The 19,932-nt window shown below is 51.3% G+C and overlaps 3 protein-coding genes across 3 annotated transcripts; 1 reads left to right on the plus strand and 2 right to left on the minus strand.

Moving 5' to 3' along the window:
- Window positions 1-66: 66 nt before the first annotated feature.
- Window positions 67-1,329, minus strand: Triagg1_1727 (CAZyme family AA11; the record flags this gene model as incomplete). The annotated part of the gene is made up of 1 exon (XM_062895829.1): window positions 67-1,329. One exon carries the CDS (start codon window positions 1,327-1,329, stop codon window positions 67-69), a length of 1,263 nt encoding a protein of 420 aa, XP_062759266.1.
- A 4,534-nt stretch (window positions 1,330-5,863) lies between these two features.
- On the minus strand, window positions 5,864-6,539 carry Triagg1_1728 (uncharacterized protein; the record flags this gene model as incomplete). Its single annotated transcript, XM_062895830.1, has 4 exons — window positions 5,864-5,895; window positions 5,954-6,380; window positions 6,443-6,450; window positions 6,509-6,539. 4 exons carry the CDS (start codon window positions 6,537-6,539, stop codon window positions 5,864-5,866), a joined length of 498 nt encoding a protein of 165 aa, XP_062759267.1.
- A 1,048-nt stretch (window positions 6,540-7,587) lies between these two features.
- Window positions 7,588-19,410, plus strand: Triagg1_1729 (uncharacterized protein; the record flags this gene model as incomplete). Its single annotated transcript, XM_062895831.1, has 4 exons — window positions 7,588-7,642; window positions 7,749-7,906; window positions 7,960-18,660; window positions 18,727-19,410. 4 exons carry the CDS (start codon window positions 7,588-7,590, stop codon window positions 19,408-19,410), a joined length of 11,598 nt encoding a protein of 3,865 aa, XP_062759268.1.
- Between the last annotated feature and the right edge of the window lie 522 nt (window positions 19,411-19,932).

Genomic DNA, 19,932 nt, shown 5'->3' on the forward strand with positions numbered 1-19,932 from the left:
ATCATAAACGGTATCGACAGGTTAATGTCCAAAATCGAAAGAAGAAAGAATGTCGATCTGTGCCGTTTAAGCACGAATGCGAATGGCGCGGCGCATGGAGCTGCTACCTCGCTTGGCAACCATGTTAAGGTTGTCAGATTGTCCAGCTTGGCATTGGGTGCCAGAAGCGAGAGCCTGAGCGGGAGACCAAGCTCCGCTGGCGCAACGCTGGAACTGGGATCCTCCAATGCAGTTCCACTGGCCCTCGGAAGAGCAAGCCGTGCCAGCTGCGAAACCACCGCTGGGGCTGGAGCCTGAACCGGAGCCGGAACCAGAACCGGAGGTAGGGGCGGGAGCGGGAGCGGGAGCAGAGGTAGCAACTGGAGCCTGGGATTGAACGGGCAAGTTCACCAGGGGAGCGGAGGTGGGCTTGGAGGGGGCGGGCTGGGAGGCGGGCTGGGAGGCAACCTGAGAAGCGGCAGGAGGGGCGGCAGGCTGAGTGGCAGCAGGAGGTTGTCCACCACCGATAGGGCTGGTGATGAAGACGCCGCCGGGAATGCTCTGAGGTGCCTTGGTGGGCTGAGAAGGAACGCCGGTGACAGGAGAAGATCCAGAGCCGGAGCCTCCGCCGTTGGTAGGTTTTGACCCAGGAGCGACGGTGGGACTGGTACAACTGACAGGACCAGCGAATGCTGAAGTGGCACCATTGAATTGGTCAACGTCACTTCCAGGGTCGGGGAAGACAAGGTCGGAAGAATCTGCAGTTGCGCAGCCCTGTCCGCCAAAGATGTTGGCCTCGAACATATCAGGGAGCGTGTTCAGGAAATCCTTGGAGCCACCGGAGCCAGTGACGGACAAGGGAGCGCAGTTCATGTACATCTCACGGTTGCCAATCTTGTTGAACCAAGTCCAGGCAAGAGTGTAGTTACCAGTCTCAAGCTCCTTGGGGATGGTGAAGTCATATGTGTACGGGTCGATGGCGTTAGCGTCGTCACCCATGTTGCCAGTCTGGTCCTTGGCCGGGCAGCCACCCTCGATGGACTTGATAACCTTCCAGACGGAGTTCTTATCGGGCTGGGCATCGGTGGTGACGGAGATCTGGCAAGAACCGCCGCCGTGAACAGCACTTCCAACGAAAGAGAGCTTCTGGGTGCTGCCCTGAGCATACACGTTGCTGGCACCCTGGAGGTCATAGACACCATCTCGCTGTTTGCAGGGGAAGTCGGAGCCGTCCGCCAAAAGAGGGGCGTTAGAAAGAGTTGATCCGCCGTAGGGGACGGGGTTGGACATTTTCATGTGGGCACTGGCGGCCGAGGCCAGGACAGTGATGGTGAAAAGCTTGGAGAACATTTTGAAGGAAGGTGGTATAAGAGTCTAAATCGTACCGGACGAAAGAGGCTCGAATGTTGCAGTGGTATGTATAGTCGTCAAGACGAAAGTGAATGCTTTTAAGACAGGACCGTGAATGTCACAGATTCTTAATGGATCGGTTCGAAAAGGCTTCAGGAATGGATAGCAAGCAACCGGGCTGGCGTATGCAAATGAAGGCTTGAGACGGAGCAAAGTAAATCAAGAAGGAAAAAACAAGGGCTAGCCTCGTGTAAGAATGAAGGAGAGTGAGTCTTGACGACGACCACTTTGAAGGAAGGACTGTTGTTGACTGGAGATGTCTGGGACAAGAAACAAAAGGCAAGGTTGGGATGAGACCTCCATCTTATACATTGCGTGCCTCATGGTGGCATGGCGGAGGATAAACGCCAAGAACATTTGCCCCTAGATCATGACTAGCATAGAAGAAGCAAGGGCAGGACGATGCGAGCTGCAGGAACAGAGAGGGACAGGAGAGTCATTGGCGAGGCAGGGGATGGAGTCCAGACAGGGACCTGGGCTTGCTGGGGCCGAATGGCTCGCATGTTTCGTTCAAGAAACCAGTGCCGTCGGGGACAAGGAGTCCATCCAGTCAAGCACAGCCGCGGAACGAATATCTCGCGGTTTCGAGGCACGGCGGATCACTAGTGTGGCCTGGTCATCGAAGGGAGTGCCCTTGGGAGCCCACTGATAGGCCAGAGTCGTCGTTTCAGGATCTCAAAAACGCCGCCTAAAAAGGACGGGCATCAGTGGGCATCAGCCGAAAACCCCAGAAGACCAAGCAGAGCTAGAACCAGCCCGCAGTCGAACCCCTGAGTAACCTTGACCTCTCGCTATATTGTTTCTTACCAGCAGGTTCGCCACCGGCCAATGCTGGGATGTGGCTAGCACATACCGCGGCCAGGAATGTACGCCGTGCAGGGATCAGACATCTATGGTCCGTGAGCCTGGGCAGCATCATGCACAATGTGGGCCAAGCTCGCCAGGGGTCCAAAATCTGCGCAAAACAGGACAATGCCTAATAATAAGTATGTACCAGTGGCATAGCGAACGGACGGAGCCGCGTTGCAGCAGAGCCCGCATAAAAGTCGCAGATTATCATGAATCCAGCAGCCTTACGTCCATACAAACAGGGGCGAAGAGACTCGGCTGTTGAGCGTTGCTGGCAAAGTCAAATGCGGAGGGAGGCCGCAACACCCTCTTGGTTGGAATACGTGTACTCCGTACTCATGCATCGTGACACCGTCGTACTGCTAAAATAGATGGCCACCAATGAGGCCCGGCCGACCCCTTGAGCGCAGAGCCTCGGAGGCCACACACCACGGGCTGAGGCTGAGGTTAGTGTAAGTCGTAGTCAGTTGGGAGGGCCCACAGCTGTCACCCTCTCCCTGGTCTATCATTCACAATTGGCCAGAAGCCTTCCGAGCCGTGGCAGCAAGTGAAAGCATCTTGCACCACTGATTTCTCTGTCGTACGGCTCAAACGGCTCAGGCTGCTTTCTAGGCGCCGTGATCTCCCTGCATCTGCCACGGAGAAAAAACAAGCGACGTACGGGGTACTCATAGTTGAGAGGGTACCGTCTTGCGCTGACGCCGGGGTGATGCATCGCATTGCTAGACACTGAAGCTTTTCCTTGGACGAGGCACACTTGTAAATCGAGACGGCCAAAGTTTGTCTGCCACACAGCTTGGTGGGGGATTTTAACGGCAGGGGTAAGATGCACCGTGGCAGAGCTGACCAAACGGAAGAATGACACTTGGTGAGAGTAAAGTCGGCTGCAAAGATTTTCATAATGCGCGGGATCCGGCATTGCCTTTAGCCAGCGGCATCGTCATTTACCGCCGAGAATCAGAAACAATGCGAATAGGGGAATGAAAGCGACATTGTTGCATTTCATGCACCTCATGGTTGCTTTCTGAGCTCGAGACTCGGTGGTCATTTCCAGAGACAGGCACTCGTATGTGGGGGGACCTTGTCCTTGTCCTTGTGCGCCCAAGAAACATTGTGATCGACCACGGCCCGAACAGTAAACAGTTCGTTGGCCATTTTGCTCGTTCATTGTTTCTTGCGCTTAGTTCGAGATGCGTTACTCCATAGGCAGGAATCACGGCGACGTCATATTCACCTTTCCCCCGGGCATGCTGAAAGCCGTTGCGTTTTCTCTTCACAAGTCATTGCAAAGTAAAGCCGGCGGCACTGGACGAATGCAAAGGGGCCACTCGCCACCCCATCGTCGCTATACGAGTCGCGCGTCGTATTGCATCGTATCGTTTACAGTATGCCTCTCACATGCCATGCCACAATAGCCACAAAAAGACGCGTGTTATAGCCGGTATGTCTGAGCCTGTGTGGCGAGAATCGTGCCTACTTGGAGATCTCAATGCGACGCCGTGCTTCTTCCATGGCAAAAAGTCTGCTTCTCTGACCCCTGGCCCCTCGGTATGCAGGGGCCGGGGCAAGGGTGTCTAATCCCTCAGTAGGGTTACTTTTGCAGAACTAGCCTCTGCTGCCGTGGGGTTGAATCGACTTGTGGTGAAACACAGGCTGGTTTCATGCTCAGCATCTTCTTTTCGGCTTGGGCATGTGCATCCACCCCATTCTCGCGAAGCTCGAGGCAGGCAGCCTGGCTAGTGGATAGAGGTGGCATCTCCGGCTTCGAGGTGTGATTTGTGATGGCGAAGGACTGAGACAATCGGCTCTGCGTCGCCGGGCGGCAAAGACGCGGTCATGGCCGATCAGCAGGGCTAGTCGGAGGCAGCTGAGATGCCCGGAGTTGTTTTGTTTGGACGGTAGACGCTGAGGCTTGACGATGGTGAAAAGATGCAGACCAGTCAGAGGTGCAGGTGAAGAGGTGCATGTACGAGTATTGCCCATGGTCGGGTCGCTGACCGCCTTATTGGGGGGTACGTACTCCATGTCTCATACATGCAGCTCAGCCCAACTCGCGGCTACAGCTCCAGCTTTTCGACTCAACGCCTGTAAAAACAACCCATAGCTGACCGTATCGCTGTTTGATTCGCGGCTATAGGCTCATGCACCTTCAATAGCCGCCCAGTGGCTGTTTCTAGAGACCAGGAGATACCCGGCACGAGTACCATCTATGAAGCTGGTGTAAGAGCCGCAACAGACCAGGCTCGTATAGAATTTCACATGTCTATTGGTCATTGTGCATTTCCATGAAACCTGGCGCTTCCAGCAAATCCTCTTCGGCTCATACCGGCCTTGGCTACACAGATGCCATGTACGAGTAAGATGGTACGATGGTATGAAGCCATAGCCATCGGGAGAATATCCGAGTGGCTCTCGATCCATCCTCCTGGTTACATGTACACTGGCTACACCGGCGAAAGTGCCAAGGACCGTGTAGCATGATAATTTCTTCAACTTGACTTCAGCTCTGACCTATCCACTCGGAAACAAAAGATCATTCTAGCACGACAGCCAAGACGGCTTGTAATGAAGGAAAATTAACAGCTCAGTTTAGTCCCGTGAGAGGCCCAGATCTGCGGGACAGCTGCATGAATCTCTGTCTATGCCAGACAATCCAATCCTTGGCATCACCCTGCGGCTTGAAAAATTTGAAAAATCTGATCCTTTCTGACTTGTTTATGGGTTCATCGTCATAACGTCACAGAAAATGCTCCTCTTTTATCCCGACTATGAGGCTATCGGCTGAATCGTCTGAACACGGCTAGTAACTTCATCACATTTGCACTCGGACATTGTTGGTTCAGCTCAGCCAACTCCATCGCAGCAGGGTCGTTGCTCCGACGCCACACTAGTATCGACATTTTCCTTCGCAATCTTGTTTAATTAATTTTAAGCTTCAATTGTCCCGTCTTACAAGGACTATGACAGGCGAGCTACCTCGGAATCATGTCCGAAATTCTCCTAACATTTCGTGGCTGTTTCTACCTTCTCGTTTCGTCGATAGTGGTTGTTTCTCGCAAATTGCCTTGCCGAGAGGGCCATACAGCTCTAAGCCATCCTTGTCCCATCTTATTACGCGGTAATGAGCATATATATAAATGATTTCACCAATTTGCAACCGTAAAATTTGTCAAGATATTTACACTTGATGTGAGCATGTCGTTGAGTGTGGAGACGCTGCGTTGTTGGTCGTCGAGTCGCTGAAGAAGAGAGTTGCTGTTGGCTCTGTCAACTTCCCAACAGCTCATGACAAGGATGAAAGGTTGGCCCCAGCATGCTTGATCTACGAGTATGCGTTCAAAGAGCCTTCACCGAAAATAGAAATACACGCGTCATAACACCATGCTGGGTTTGCTGATAACTACACCGTCATTTCGGACACGACATTACATATCGAGGGCGCTTGCGTCGGCCAGAGGATAAGTCAAGTGTCTATGTGATGAGTGTATATTGCCTCTTCTAAGGCGCCTATCCCACGTCTCTCTACCTACCTAGGTACCTTGTCACTGGAAATGTACCTATAGTAATGGGTCTCTCATGCGTGTGCATGCACTGGCTCAGCACGCATGCAGGCAGGCATCGACGTTTAAGCGCCCTCAACCTGGGCCGGCTGGTCACCTGGGACAATCAAGTCAGCGAGTCTGCAATGCACGCAAGCGGCAGCTTTAGGCCTTACCATCTGTAAATGCCCAGTCACCTCGCGTCCACATCTGCATTTTCTGTTGGCGGAACTCTTCAAAGTCCCATTCGCGTTTCTCAAGATCATCGGCGTTGAGAAAGACGTAAACGGACGCCTCCTTCAAGTCTCCCTCAACTTCCTTTTCGCCCTCCAGCTTCAGCAGCTTCACCTTGGTGTTGATCCGCTTATACTCGTTTCCCTCAAACATGTCCAGTTTTTGCAGATTGGCCTCCGTTAATCCTGTCGCATACATGCCTCGCACGCAGTGGCCTTCCTCGGCAACAATGGCTGGATAGTCTGCATATTGGACTCTGTGACGGCAGTAACCATCTAGGATGGCTGGAGTGAATGTGTGGAGGTCTTGGATTGCCTGAGGCGGCTCTTTTTCACCATAGCAAACGCTGAAAAAGACCTCTGGGGCCATCTGTAATGATATGTGAGTTTATCTCCTATCTCTTGTAGCGTACTAGCAGAGGATCTTCTTACCAGAGTCCCTACAATTTGAACATTACGTTAGTCTAAAAACTTTCCAAAACAAAAAGCTGTATTCACCGTAGAAGAATGCCTTATTTTCGCCACTCATCTTGTATCGAAGGTATCAATCCGTGGTGTTTATGGCCACTGTCAAAAGTTGAGCGGTCTAGGTTAAGCTGAGATCCTGAAAGCGAGGATTGGAAACAAGCCTTCGGGTAACGGGTAGAACTTTTGGGGGCGGGGAACAATATCGGTTTGGAGTATGAAGAAAGGGATACCAGCAACGTGCTTTGCTTCCGTCTCGTTTTATAGTAATTTTCCAATTGTCTTTGTTACCTCCTCGGCAGAATTACGAAGCTTCCCCGCCGTTTGGATAGTTCTGGCAGTGGGGTTGTGGGATCTTGTTCTCTTTTGTTGACAATACGGCACAAAGGAGAAAAAGGGATGGAAAAAGAAGCAATAGCAATACAAAACCGGAACTGGAGACGACGCAGGAAGATGATGAATATAAGAGAATATGTAGACCAATAGTTCAATCTAACATGAAAGACGCGGGATACAGCAGTGAGCAACTTATATAGCTGGTTATCAGACTTTCTTACTAGAGGCAGAGCATCTGACGTGGGGCTCCAAGATCGGGATAAGATCCCTATCGATAAGATAAGGTTATACGCATACGCCATAGCGGCAGGGGCGTACTGTAGCTAGCGCCACGGAACATTGTTTACGCAGCGCCTAGCTCAATTGGTTTTGGCGACTGCGGTGCCCAGTTCTGCTCGACTCTGGAAATTTCATAGGCGTCACGTTAAAGCTTCCTTCGTGAACCAAACCTTAAGGCTGCAGCCCGAGTCTTGGAATTTTATATCCTCCATCACCCCCAACCGAGTCTTTTATTATACCCAGACGCTTCCGAGATTCTATCCGCCCGTATCTGCCGAATTCTCCCTTTTTATTCCCATTTCCCGCCGATTTACAGCGCCCTGCCGCACTATCGTGAACCCACCGCGGCGCGTCCTCGTTTCTCGTCCTCAGCCTTGCTGCGAGGCCTCGTCTCTGATCCTCAGCCTTGCTGCGATTAATCGTTTTGCGCATCGCCTCGCCACACCTTCCGCGGATGGAAGGCAGAGCTGCGTCTCGCGGACGCCAATAATGCAGCCATGTCGGGAACTACTATTGACGATGTCGTGAAGCGACTTAGCACCGCTGATATAGGTACGATCATGGCCACCTTGTCCCGCCTGTCTATGCTGCCTACCCCTCTATCTTATCGCATGCCTCCACCATCATGTCCAAACTCTAACCTCTTGTTGATCTACAGATACCCGACTCAAGGTGGAAGCCGCGACCACCTTGCGCGACAGCCTAGACGCCTACACCAATGGCCCGATCTACGAACCCTTTTTGAAACGTTTAATGCCCATCTTCATAAACATCCTGCGTGGACCATGCATCTTTCAAAGCAACTCCCCGGAGCAGGTGAGAGCTCTGTGTGATGTATTGGGTTGGCTTTTGCTAACGGTCGATGGTAGAAACTCCGCAACTGCATCCTCGAGGTACTACACCGACTGCCAACCAACATGGCGCCCACCGAGCCGTTCAAGCCTTACGCCGAAGAGATTGTCGATCTGCTCATGCAACTAGTCCGAACCGACAACGAAGACAACGCATCATTATGCGTCAAAATTACTTCCGACATTATGCGCCATCAACACCAGGTTTTGCAGGGCAAAGTCCAGCCATTCCTGACATTGATCCAGGAGCTCTTCGATCAGATGGAAAAGGTTGTCATGGAGCAGCTAGACAATGCATCTCTCGCCCCGAATCCACAGCCTGGTGCACCGTCAACACCAGGAAGTACGCAAGCCAACTTTCAGTCTCCTCGACCGGGCTCTCCCGTAGCCTCAGTAACGGAGCTTGGCGCGGATCCCCAGCAGCAAAATCGACCACTTCTCAAAGGGATGCAGTCTTTCAAAGTTCTTTCGGAATGCCCAATCATCGTCGTGTCGATTTTCCAAGTCTACAGGAACACAGTTACCCAGAATGTGCCCAGATTTGTGCCCTTGATTAAGGGCTTCTTGTCTCTTCAGGCAAGCGCCCAGAAGCAAGCACACGATGACGCGGCTGCCAGAGGCGATATTCATACAGGTGTGAGCTCGGGCATCAAAAACCGGGCAGCTTTTGGCGATTTCATCACAGCCCAGATCAAGACCATGAGCTTTCTGGCCTATCTCCTCCGCCAGTACGCCTCTCAGTTGAAAGACTTTCTACACCTACTACCCGACATCGTCATTCGGCTACTCAAAGATTGCCCCCGGGAGAAATCTGGAACGCGAAAGGAGCTCTTGATTGCAATTAGACATATCATCAACTACAATTTTCGAAAGATCTTTCTCCCCAAAATCGACGAACTCTTGGACGAGCGTACGTTGACCGGAGACGGCTTGACTGTGTACGAAACGATGAGACCCCTTGCGTATAGTATGCTGGCGGATCTCATTCACCATGTGCGCGACTCCTTAACTCCAGAACAGATTCGCAAGACGGTGGAAGTATATACCCGAAATCTTCAAGACAACTTCCCCGGAACTTCTTTTCAGACCATGAGTGCGAAACTTCTTCTGAACATGGCCGAATGCATTGCCAAGCTCCCCAACAAAGTCGACGCAAGACATTACTTGATGATGATCCTCAACGCAATTGGAGACAAATTTGCCGCCATGAATCGACAGTACCCGAATGCCGTCAAGCTCTCGAAGCTGTACCACCAGCAGGCCGAAGCTGGTGCGCCTGAATCATATCTTGCTGATAAGGAGCACCCGCCGGATTGGGACGAAACCGACATCTTCTCAGCAGTACCCATCAAAATCTCCAATCCCCGAGATCGAGGAGCCGACCCTGTCGGAGATAACAAGTTCCTCTTCAGAAATCTCATGAATGGACTCAAGAACACATTCTACCAGCTCAGAACGTGTAACACCGGCACGCCGATTGACCCTGCCAATGCGCCACCGCATTGGCAAGAGGTCGCCTACGGTTTCACGGCGGAAGAGGTAAATGTGATTATCAAGTTGTTCCGAGAGGGCGCCTATGTGTTCAGATACTATGAAATTGAGAAGCCGGCTACTGAGAACCAATACGTATCACCGGTTGAATACATGGCGAATTTCTACATGGTCTCTAGCAGTAAAGAAGAAAAAGACCTCTTGGAGACATTCGCCACCGTCTTTCACTGCATCGACCCAGCCACTTTCCATGAAGTCTTCCAGCAGGAGATCCCGCATCTTTATGACATGATTTTCGAGCACACGGCTCTGCTCCACATACCTCAGTTTTTCCTTGCGAGTGAGGCAACCTCTCCCAGTTTTTGCGGTATGCTCTTGCAGTTTCTCATGGAAAGAATTGACGAGGTTGGCTCTGCCGACGTTAAGAAATCATCCATTTTGCTGCGGCTCTTCAAACTCGCCTTTATGGCGGTGACCTTGTTCGCCACACAGAACGAACAAGTTTTGTTGCCTCATGTGGTCAGCATTGTCACAAAGTCGATAGAGCTGTCAACCAAGGCGGAGGAGCCTATGAACTACTTCCTTCTGCTGCGGTCCCTTTTCAGGAGCATTGGTGGTGGCAAGTTCGAGCAACTCTATAAGCAGATATTGCCCTTGCTAGAGATGCTGCTGGATGTCCTCAACAATCTGCTGATGGCTGCACGCAAACCGTCCGAGAGAGATCTCTACGTTGAGCTATGCCTTACCGTCCCGGCGCGGCTTAGCCACCTGCTGCCTCATCTGAGTTTCCTTATGCGCCCACTGGTAGTTGCTCTCCGGGCAGGCACGGACCTTGTTGGTCAGGGTCTCCGAACGTTGGAGCTCTGTGTCGATAATCTTACGGCAGATTATCTCGACCCCATCATGGCACCTGTCATTGACGAGCTCATGACTGCCCTGTTTGATCATCTAAAACCACACCCCTACAGCCACTTTCATGCGCATACCACCATGCGCATCCTGGGAAAACTCGGGGGTCGAAATCGCAAATTCATGACGGGTGCTGTTCCTCTCACATATACCAACTATGCCGACGATGCCTCAAGCTTTGACTTGCGACTCATTGGTTCCAAGAAGGACAGAGCCTTTCCAGCTGACCTGGGCATCGATCTTGCAATACAAAAGCTCATGGAGATTCCTCGGCACAATAAGGCTAATGCTCAGAATCGACAGTATGACGAGTACTACAAGAAACAGGCCATCCATTTTATCAAGTCTCAGTTGAAGCTGCGTATGGGGTTCGACCAACTTCCCGAAGATTTCCCCCGCATTGTTAGACTCCAGGCGCAAGATTTTTTGAATCGCAAGATGGATATCAACTTCGCTCCATTTGAAGTGTCGAGCCGTGAAAGATCCATCCCCAAGAAAGATGAGCAGGACAAAATCACCAAGAAGCTGCTCAAGGCGGTCATGTTTTCGCAGTCAATACCAGATGTCAAGCAGGAATCCGGCGCCTTTCTCCTTGATGTGTGCCGGCATTTCGTTCTCATTGAAGTGGGTAGATCTTTGATCGACCTGAAGCGAAACTATAACCCCTTTGACCCGAAAGCCGGCGAAGGTCCGCTAACTATTGACACCCGTGTCTTGTCGGATGCAATTGTCGAATCCTTGGCATCAGACCACCCAGACGTCCGTGAGGCGGCACAGCAAGCGATCCGGGAACTTTACAAATGCACGGCTCTCATTCTTGGCTCCGAGAGCAATGTCGGCCGTCTCCATCTCTTTAACCACCTGAGCAATACCTTTTGCCACAGCTGCTACGAGGAAGAATGGTTCACAAAGACGGGAGGAAGCCTTGGCATTAATTTCCTGCTCACAGAACTTGACTTGGGCGATGCTTGGGTGACGTCTAAGCAGACCGAATTCATTCGCGCTCTGATGTACGTCATCAAAGATATGCCGCTGGACCTCCCGGAAAAGACGAGATGCCTTGCACAGACAAGTCTGGAAGTATTGCTCAGGCGCATCACTAAGAACATCAAGAAGGAAGATGCCCTGCCAATCCAGCAGCAGCCTGGCCAACCGCAGGCCAAGCAACCCCGCCTCGCCCAAATCTGTATGCAGTTCAACAATGAACTTTCTCACATGAACAAGTTTGTCCGCGAGACAGCCAAAAACTCACTGGATCTTATCGCGAAAGCTGCTGGCTGTGAGGTATGGCAGCTCGTCGAGCCCTACAAAGAAAGATTTCTTCAGCCCATCTACGCCAAACCTCTTCGTGCCCTACCTTTCCCGATACAGATTGGATACATCAATGCCATGACATATCATATGGGACTGAAAAATGACTGGGTCACTTTTGACGAGAATCTCAACCGTCTGCTTATGGAGTCGCTCGCATTAGCTGACGCAAACGACGAGTCCTTGGCGAACAAACCTGCAGAGTTCAGGACGCATGAGCATATTGTGAACTTGCGAGTTTCCTGTATCAAACTTCTCAGCACTGCGATGACGTTTGAGGAATTTGCCAACAACCCGACCAAGGGTAAGATTCTTTCGGTCTTCTTTAAATGCCTCTATTCTGAATCAAAGCCAACGATCGCGGCGGCAAACGATGCCTTGAAGTCGGTCTTGGCCGTTGACAGACGCCTCCCCAAGGATTTGCTCCAGAGCGGTCTGCGTCCTGTGCTGCAGAGTCTATCGGATCCAAAAAGGCTCAATACGCATGGGCTGGATAACCTGTCAAGGCTATTGAAGCTTCTGACAAGCTACTTCAAGGTCGAGATTGGCGCTCGCTTGCTCGATCAGATAGAGTCTATTGTTGAGCCTAATGCGTGGCAGCAAATTTCATTCACATTTTTTGAGCAGCATCCTCAGATGAAGGTTATCACCGCTATTCTCAACATCTTCCACCTTCTACCAGCTCCAGCAGAAGCGTTCAAAGACCGCTTAATTGACTGCTTCCTCGGGCTTGAGGAGCGGCTTCGACGGACTCATCAGAGTCCATTCCGGCTGCCAATGTTCCTATACTTGAATCGGTATCCCAAAGAGGTTTGGGCTTATCTACTTGGGAAGCTGGATGATCTAAAATATGGCCGACTACTAGCCCAAGTCCTCCTGCACCCAGATAGCACGCCGTTGAGAGAGACTGCCGTGGAAAATTTGGAAGGGTTGATCGCAAAATGCAACGAAATTGTCGGGCAGAACAACGAAAAGAAGTACGTTGCCATTGTCAACACGATTCACATTCTCCACTCCATCGGCCAATTCCCAGCCTCTAGTGCTTGGATGGATAAGAGGGAGCACCTTAATTGGCTGAAAGCCATTGGGAGAGACCTCGAAGCAAACATTCGAGGCTATTCGCTTCCAGCCTTTGTGCGACTGCCGGGCTACCAAGCCGCCGAACAACTGATGAATATTCTCGTCAAGTCTCTGGAGAGATCACCGAGAGACTTGGATGCTCTATTCAATCTGGTTGAGTCTGTTGCCGCCGAAGAGCTCCGCTCGACCCAGCCTTTATTCTCTTTCATTTATGAAAAGATTATCTGCAGCGACTCCATGGAGTTTTGGAAGTCGACGTTCCTTCGCTGCCTCGAAACCTACTCAGGGAAGACGGCCTCGAACAAAACAAAATACTTCTTACTCCACTACATCGTCAACCCGATTGTTGCCACGGATGTCATGCGGCATTGGAACCAACCAGAACAAAGTAGGGTTCAGAGGCTGATGGATCGAACCATCATCGATGCCGTGAGCACTAAGATCTGGAAAGTACATCCCGAGATGACCCCAGATGATTTGGCCCAGCCAGGAATCGACCACATTAGGTTTGAGGTGCTCCAGCTGTCCGCAATGCTTGTCAAATATTACCACGCGACACTCCAAGAAGCACGCAAAGACATTATCAAATTTGGGTGGACATTCATACGCCTAGACGATATTATCAATAAGCATGCAGCGTACGTTGTGATAGGCTATTTCATTGCCCATTACGAAACGCCTCCGAAGATCGTCAGCCAGGTTTACTTGTCGCTACTCAAGACTAATTCTAATGAAGGCCGAGCACTGGTGACGCAGGCCTTGGAGCTTATTGCTCCGGTTTTGCCTAAGCGCTGTGGCACGGGTCCAAATGATAGGAGCACACCATGGGCCGTGGCACCGCGTCGCATATTGGCTGATGAAGGCCAAAACATGCAGCAGATGACAAGCATCTTCCACTTCCTTGTGCGGCATCCTGAGCTCTTCTACGATGCTCGAGATAAATACGCTGTCCTCATCATCACGTCCTTGAGAAAGGTTGCTGCACCGCCAAACCCCTCTCACGAGAGTAAAAAGCTCGCCCTGAACATGATGTGGCTGATTTGGACCTGGGAACAATGGCGGATCGAGGGCAAAACATCACCTCTTCTGACGACGAGATCGCTATCTGAGTCGCCGGTTTCGAGGAAACGAAAGCTGGACAGCGATCAAGCAATGACATCCCCTTCAGCAACCAGGCAAACAGCGGATCGACCAGAGTATCAAATCCCACCGCTGTTTCGCCTTAAGATGGTTAAATATTTGGTTGAGTTCATTGCGCAGCTTAACGAAAGGTATCAACTGCCGTCGGCTAAGCCCCGCGGATCCCCAGCTGGTGCTCTTCCGCAAGCCGGGCCCAATATGACGGAGCTTTGCAAGAAAGCCATGGCGCTCCTTTACAACCTCGTACAGCCCCAATGCTGGGGGGACCTTGACCTCGACCTGTTTCCCAACGTCACCGATGTTATCCTTGCTCACGATAGGACACAGGCAGCTCTTAACGCCGATCCAACTGATAAGGAAAAATACGACGAAAAGTTCCTCACCAACATCATCAACACGCTGCAAGTGGTCCGCATTCTTCTAAATTTCAAGTCAGACGAGTGGATACAAAGGAGCATCGCCCCAATTCAAAAGGTCTTGGAGAAGTGTCTCAAGTCGGAAAATCCAGAAGTTCAAGATTGCCTGCACCTCTCGGACAAGGAGTATGATGATGGGCGAGAGCTAAAGTCCATCGTTCGGCGAATTTTGGATGCGGTGCCTGAAGATACGCCTATGGAGGACGCGGATGCTGAGGGCGAATCCGAAGTACAAACATCTGAGATTGTTGCCTATCTCTCACAGGTAGCAACAGAACAGATGAACAGCAATCTCTACGTTTCGGGTGTCAACATCTTGTGGTCGCTAGGCAATCGCAAGCCTGCCATCATTGATCAGCATATCCCTTCGCTTATGAAAGCTATGCAGAGTAAGCATGCACGAGAACATGTACAACACTACAGTGCTCTGGCGAATCAGGCAACTGGGGTCCAGCGGACCCAAGAAGCCAACGGCACTACTGGAGAGCTCTCCGCGTACGAGCTTGAGATGCAAACCAAACTGATGATCAAAGAGATCCAAGTCGTGGCCTTGAGGATGGAGACTCTAGGCGACAATCGACGACCATTCCTAAGCGTTTTGGCGACGCTCGTTGAAAAATCCATGCACATTGAGCTATGCACGGAAATTTTGGGCATGGTAGAAGGGTGGGTGTTTAGATCTGAAGGTACCTGGCCGACACTCAAAGAAAAAACGGCGGTCCTTCATAAAATGCTGTCCTTTGAGCACAGGCAGGATCCCACAATGCTCTCCAAGTTCTTGGAGTTGGTGATTCGCATCTACGAAGATCCCAAGATTACCCGAACGGAGTTGACAGTACGGATGGAGCACGCCTTTCTCATTGGTACTAGAGCGGTTGACGCGGAAATGCGGAATCGTTTCATGGCGATTTTCGACAAGAGCTTGTCCAAGACAGCTAGCATCCGCCTCTCATACGTGTTGACGTCGCAAAATTGGGATACTCTTGCGGATTCTTACTGGCTTGCCCAGGCCAACCACCTTTTGCTGGGAGCAGTGGAATTGAACACCAACATACAGCTTCACCCTGATGATTTCAAAGTCATCGCCCCATCTCAGCTGGCTGCAGTCTACCCCAAAGACAAGGATACGAGAGAGCCAACCAACATGGTTGATGAGAAATTCGAGACTCTCATGGCTAGCCATCGACGATTCATGGCCGAGCTGGGAGATGTAAAAGTCCGGGACATTATCGAGCCGTTGACGCAACTACAGCATATTGATAACCAGCTGGCTCATCAACTCTGGGTGGTCGCATTCCCAATGTACTGGTCCGCCACTTTGCGAGATGAGAGGCCAGAGCTTCAGCGCGGTATGGTTGCGCTTCTGACAAAAGACTACCACAGCCGTCAAATAGAGAAGCGTCCCAATGTTGTTCAGTCCTTGATAGAGGGGGCCGCAAAGACTTGGCCAGAGTGTCGACTTCCTCCGCATGTCTTGAAGTTTGAGGCGAAGACGTACGATGCTTGGTATACAGCCCTCGTACAGCTCGAGAATGCATCGATTAATCCGGGACCCGATTCGGCTACTGTCCGCGAGAGCAATCTCGATGCACTTGTGGATCTCTACGCAGCTTTGCAGGAGGACGACCTTTTCTACGGGACTTGGCGTCGTCGTTCTCAGTTTGTAGAGACCAACGCTGGTCTTTCGTACGAACAGAATGGAATGTGGGACAAAGCTCAGAAACTGTACGAGACAGCACAGATCAAAGCCAGAACTGGCGTGATTCCGTTCTCTCAAGCCGAATACATGATCTGGGAGGATCACTGGGTCCTTTGTGCCCAAAAGCTGCAGCAATGGGAGATCCTTCAAGATTTTGCCAAGCACGAGAATTTCCAAGACTTACTTCTGGAATGCGCATGGCGCAACACGGAAATGTGGCAGGACGAGCAGCACCGCGAGGCTCTGGACAACATCATCAAAGGAGTTATGGACGCCCCTACGCCGCGACGAGCCTTTTTCCAGGCGTTCATGTCTCTACTAAAGTTTCACAACCAGCAAGAGGCGGCAACCGACTTTGCGCGCGTGTGCGATGAAGCCATACAGTTGTCTATAAGGAAATGGCACCAGCTTCCAGTTCGATTGACCAACGCTCACATTCCTCTGCTCCAGAATTTCCAACAATTGGTAGAGCTGCACGATGCTAGTGTCATTTGTCAGAGCTTAGCCAACACCAATGCATCTAACCTCGATGTTAAATCTGGAGAGCTCAAGCTACTGCTCGGCGCCTGGCGTGATCGCCTCCCCAATATTTGGGATGACATCACGGCTTGGCAAGACTTGGTAACTTGGAGACAACACATTTTCAACCTCATCAACCAGACATACCTCCAGCTGCTCCCACAGCAAGGCCAGCAAAATGCAGGAGGGGCTTCCTTCGCCTACCGTGGCTTCCACGAGACAGCTTGGATCATCAACCGCTTCGCTCATGTCGCGCGCAAGCATAGCCTACCGGAAGTCTGCATCAACCAACTCAGTCGCATCTACACACTTCCAAACATAGAAATTCAGGAGGCATTCTTGAAACTTCGCGAGCAAGCCCGATGCCATTACGAAAACCCGGAGGAACTGAACAGCGGTTTGGAAGTCATCAACAATACAAACTTGAACTATTTCAATCCTCAGCAGAAAGCCGAGTTCTACACCTTGAAGGGCATGTTCCTCGAGAAACTCGAGCTTAAAGAGGAGGCTGACGCAGCTTACGGTACCGCCCTGTATTTCGACATTGGAGCGGCCAAGGCTTGGGCAGAGTGGGGATACTTCAACGATAGAAAGTTCAAGGAGGATCCTTTGGACGTGAACGCGGCCAGGCAGGCTCTGACCTCTTACCTACAGGCCGCAAGCAGCTACAAGAGTGCCAAGTCACGAAAGCTCCTCTCCAGGATCCTGTGGCTCCTTAGCTTGGACGACGCTAAGGGCTCTATTGCTGCTGGATTCGACGACTTCAAAGGCGAGACTCCAACATGGTACTGGATCTCGTTCATTCCTCAGCTATTGACAGGCCTGGGCTACAAAGAGGCTCCGCGTGTCTACCAGATCCTTCTTGGAATCGCAAAGTCATACCCCCAGGCTCTTTACTTCCAACTCAGGACAAACAGGGAAGATATGATGGCCATCAAGAAAACTCAGGAAGCGAAGGAGAAGGCACGTCTAAGGAGTCAATCCGCTACAGCGAACGGCAAACCCAGCTCTGCTTCCCCGTTACAGACAAAACAAGAAGCGCCCAAGGCTGAGGGAGCAGCATCACGCCCAGGTACTGCCAGTGGTGGCGATGCAGCTCACATCAAGACGGAGAATGGCGAGGCGAATGGTGGCACGGCATCAGCAACGCCGGCACCCGCACCGGCAGGCCAAGAGCAATCGCAATCTCAAGCTCTCGCTCCAGGTGGGCAAGCGCAGGCCCAGCCGGCAGCTCAAAACCAGAAGAGACCGCCGTGGGAATTGACTGAGGAAGTCATGTCAGTGCTTAAGACGGCTTTCCCATTACTGGCGTTGTCCATGGAGACCATGGTTGATCAAATCCAAAAGCACTTTAAGTGTCCTCCGGATGAAGATGCATACCGCCTCATTGTCGCGCTGCTTAATGATGCCTTGACGTATGTGAGCAGAACTCCTGCATCTTTCGCCAAAAGCGTCAAGCTTCCCTCTGCCACGGAGACGAACATTACGCGGTTTGCCGAGACGATCTTGCCCAATCATATCAAAAAGTCGTTTGAGGCCGACTTTGTCGAGGTTAAGCCGACCATGTATGAGTACATCCACAAACTGAGGCGCTGGAGGACCAAATTTGAAGAGAAGCTGGATCGTCGGATCGTACACACACCTCTGGAAGCCTTCTCGCCCCACCTGAGCGAGTTCCGATACCAAAAGTTTGACGATGTTGAGATTCCTGGACAGTATCTTCAGCACAAGGATAAGAACCAGGACTTTATTCGGATAGAAAGATTCCTGCCCAACGTCGATTTGATACGCTCAGTGAATGCCTCTTATCGCAGACTCAAGATGCGTGGTCACGACGGCAGCGTTCACTCGTGGGCTGTGCAGCATCCGGCCGCTAGACACTGTCGCAGAGAGGAAAAGATTCTGCAGCTCTTTAGACATCTCAACCAGACTCTGAGTCGCAAGAAGGAAAGCCGGCGACGAGATTTGCAATTCACCCTACCGCTGATGGTTCCCTTGGCACCACACATAAGAATCGTGCAAGAAGATACCTCGTACATTACGTTGCATGGGGTCTACGAAGATCACTGCAGACGTATGGGTATGTCGAAGGATGAGCCGGTCTTGTTCACGCTGGAGAAGCTTCGAGGCGTGCTCGAGTCTAAGGGAGGACAGGTAAGCTATTCCGCAGAGGGAGAGGAGTGTCTGGCGGAGATGATGGCTAACGCATGAAATGAACAGACCAAGCCCGAACTAACGCCCACGGCGCGACTGGAGGTATTCAATGCCATCCAGGAGAAGTGGGTGCCGCCGACGGTGGCGCTGGAGTATTTCCAACAGGCCTTCCCACAATTTGCCGAATTCTGGCTGTTCCGAAGACAGTTCTCATACCAGCTGTCGGCATTGACGTTTATGACTTACATCTTGTACATGCATAACCGATACCCGGCCAAGATGAACATTGCTCGAGGGTCGGGCAACATCTGGGGCTCTGAGCTCATGTCGTTTATGAGCGCCTCTAAGCCGTTCTTCCACAACCCAGAGCCAGTGCCCTTCCGGTTGACGCCAAACCTACAGACTCTCATGGGACCTCTGGCCATGGAGGGAATATTTGCGTGCTCAGTCATGGCCATTGCACGGTGCTTGACGGAACCGGAGCACGAGCTTGAGCACGCACTGACACTGTTTGTGAGGGACGAGATGATGTTCTGGCTGATGAATAGCCACCGCAGCGGAATTAGCGAAAACCAGCTCCGCGACTCGGTGCAGCTCAACAGCGACTCGATCGTGAAGCGTGCCATCAGCCTCGCCCACAACCCGTCGGGCAACTTGCCTGCGAACCAAACAGTCATTGACGCTATCGCCAAGGCCGTAAACCCCATGAACTTGGCGCAGTGCGATGCATTGTGGATGCCATATCTTTAAGTCCAACATGGATGGTCTTTTTATTCTTGTTTTCATACTTTCTTTTCTCTCGATTTCTACTTCTACTTCTTTCCAGACTTATCCGACGTAAAGCTGAAATCGGGTGAGACGAATGGGGGAAACCTCAACCTTTTTGCGATGGCATTCAGCAAGGCGTTGGAGGAGGGGCGGAGGATTTCGTGTTTTACTCTTGCTTATCATGTATTAATCCCCAATTTTTCTTTTTGCGTTCCCTAGGCCTGGGTAGAAGAGGCGGTACGTCTCATGACAGGCTACTGGGAATATTGTTGATGAGAAATGCGGTTACAGGCTCCGTTATGAGTTCAGGAAGAGCATAGAATTGGTAAAAAAAATTCCTACAGTTACTTCTTTTCCATGTTTGATGAGGATGAAGTGAAATGGGAGGATGAATTCGATGCTGAAGAATTAATATTAATATTTTCTGATTGGTTCATGGTACTTGCTTTTCAAAGACGTGTTGCTGTGAAAGTGTTTCTTTGTCTCTCGCCGTTGATAAGAATG

The sequence above is a fragment of the Trichoderma aggressivum genome, assembly GCF_033847375.1.
Source record: "Trichoderma aggressivum f. europaeum strain CBS 100526 chromosome Unknown scaffold_004, whole genome shotgun sequence".
NCBI classification, from domain to species: domain Eukaryota; kingdom Fungi; phylum Ascomycota; class Sordariomycetes; order Hypocreales; family Hypocreaceae; genus Trichoderma; species Trichoderma aggressivum.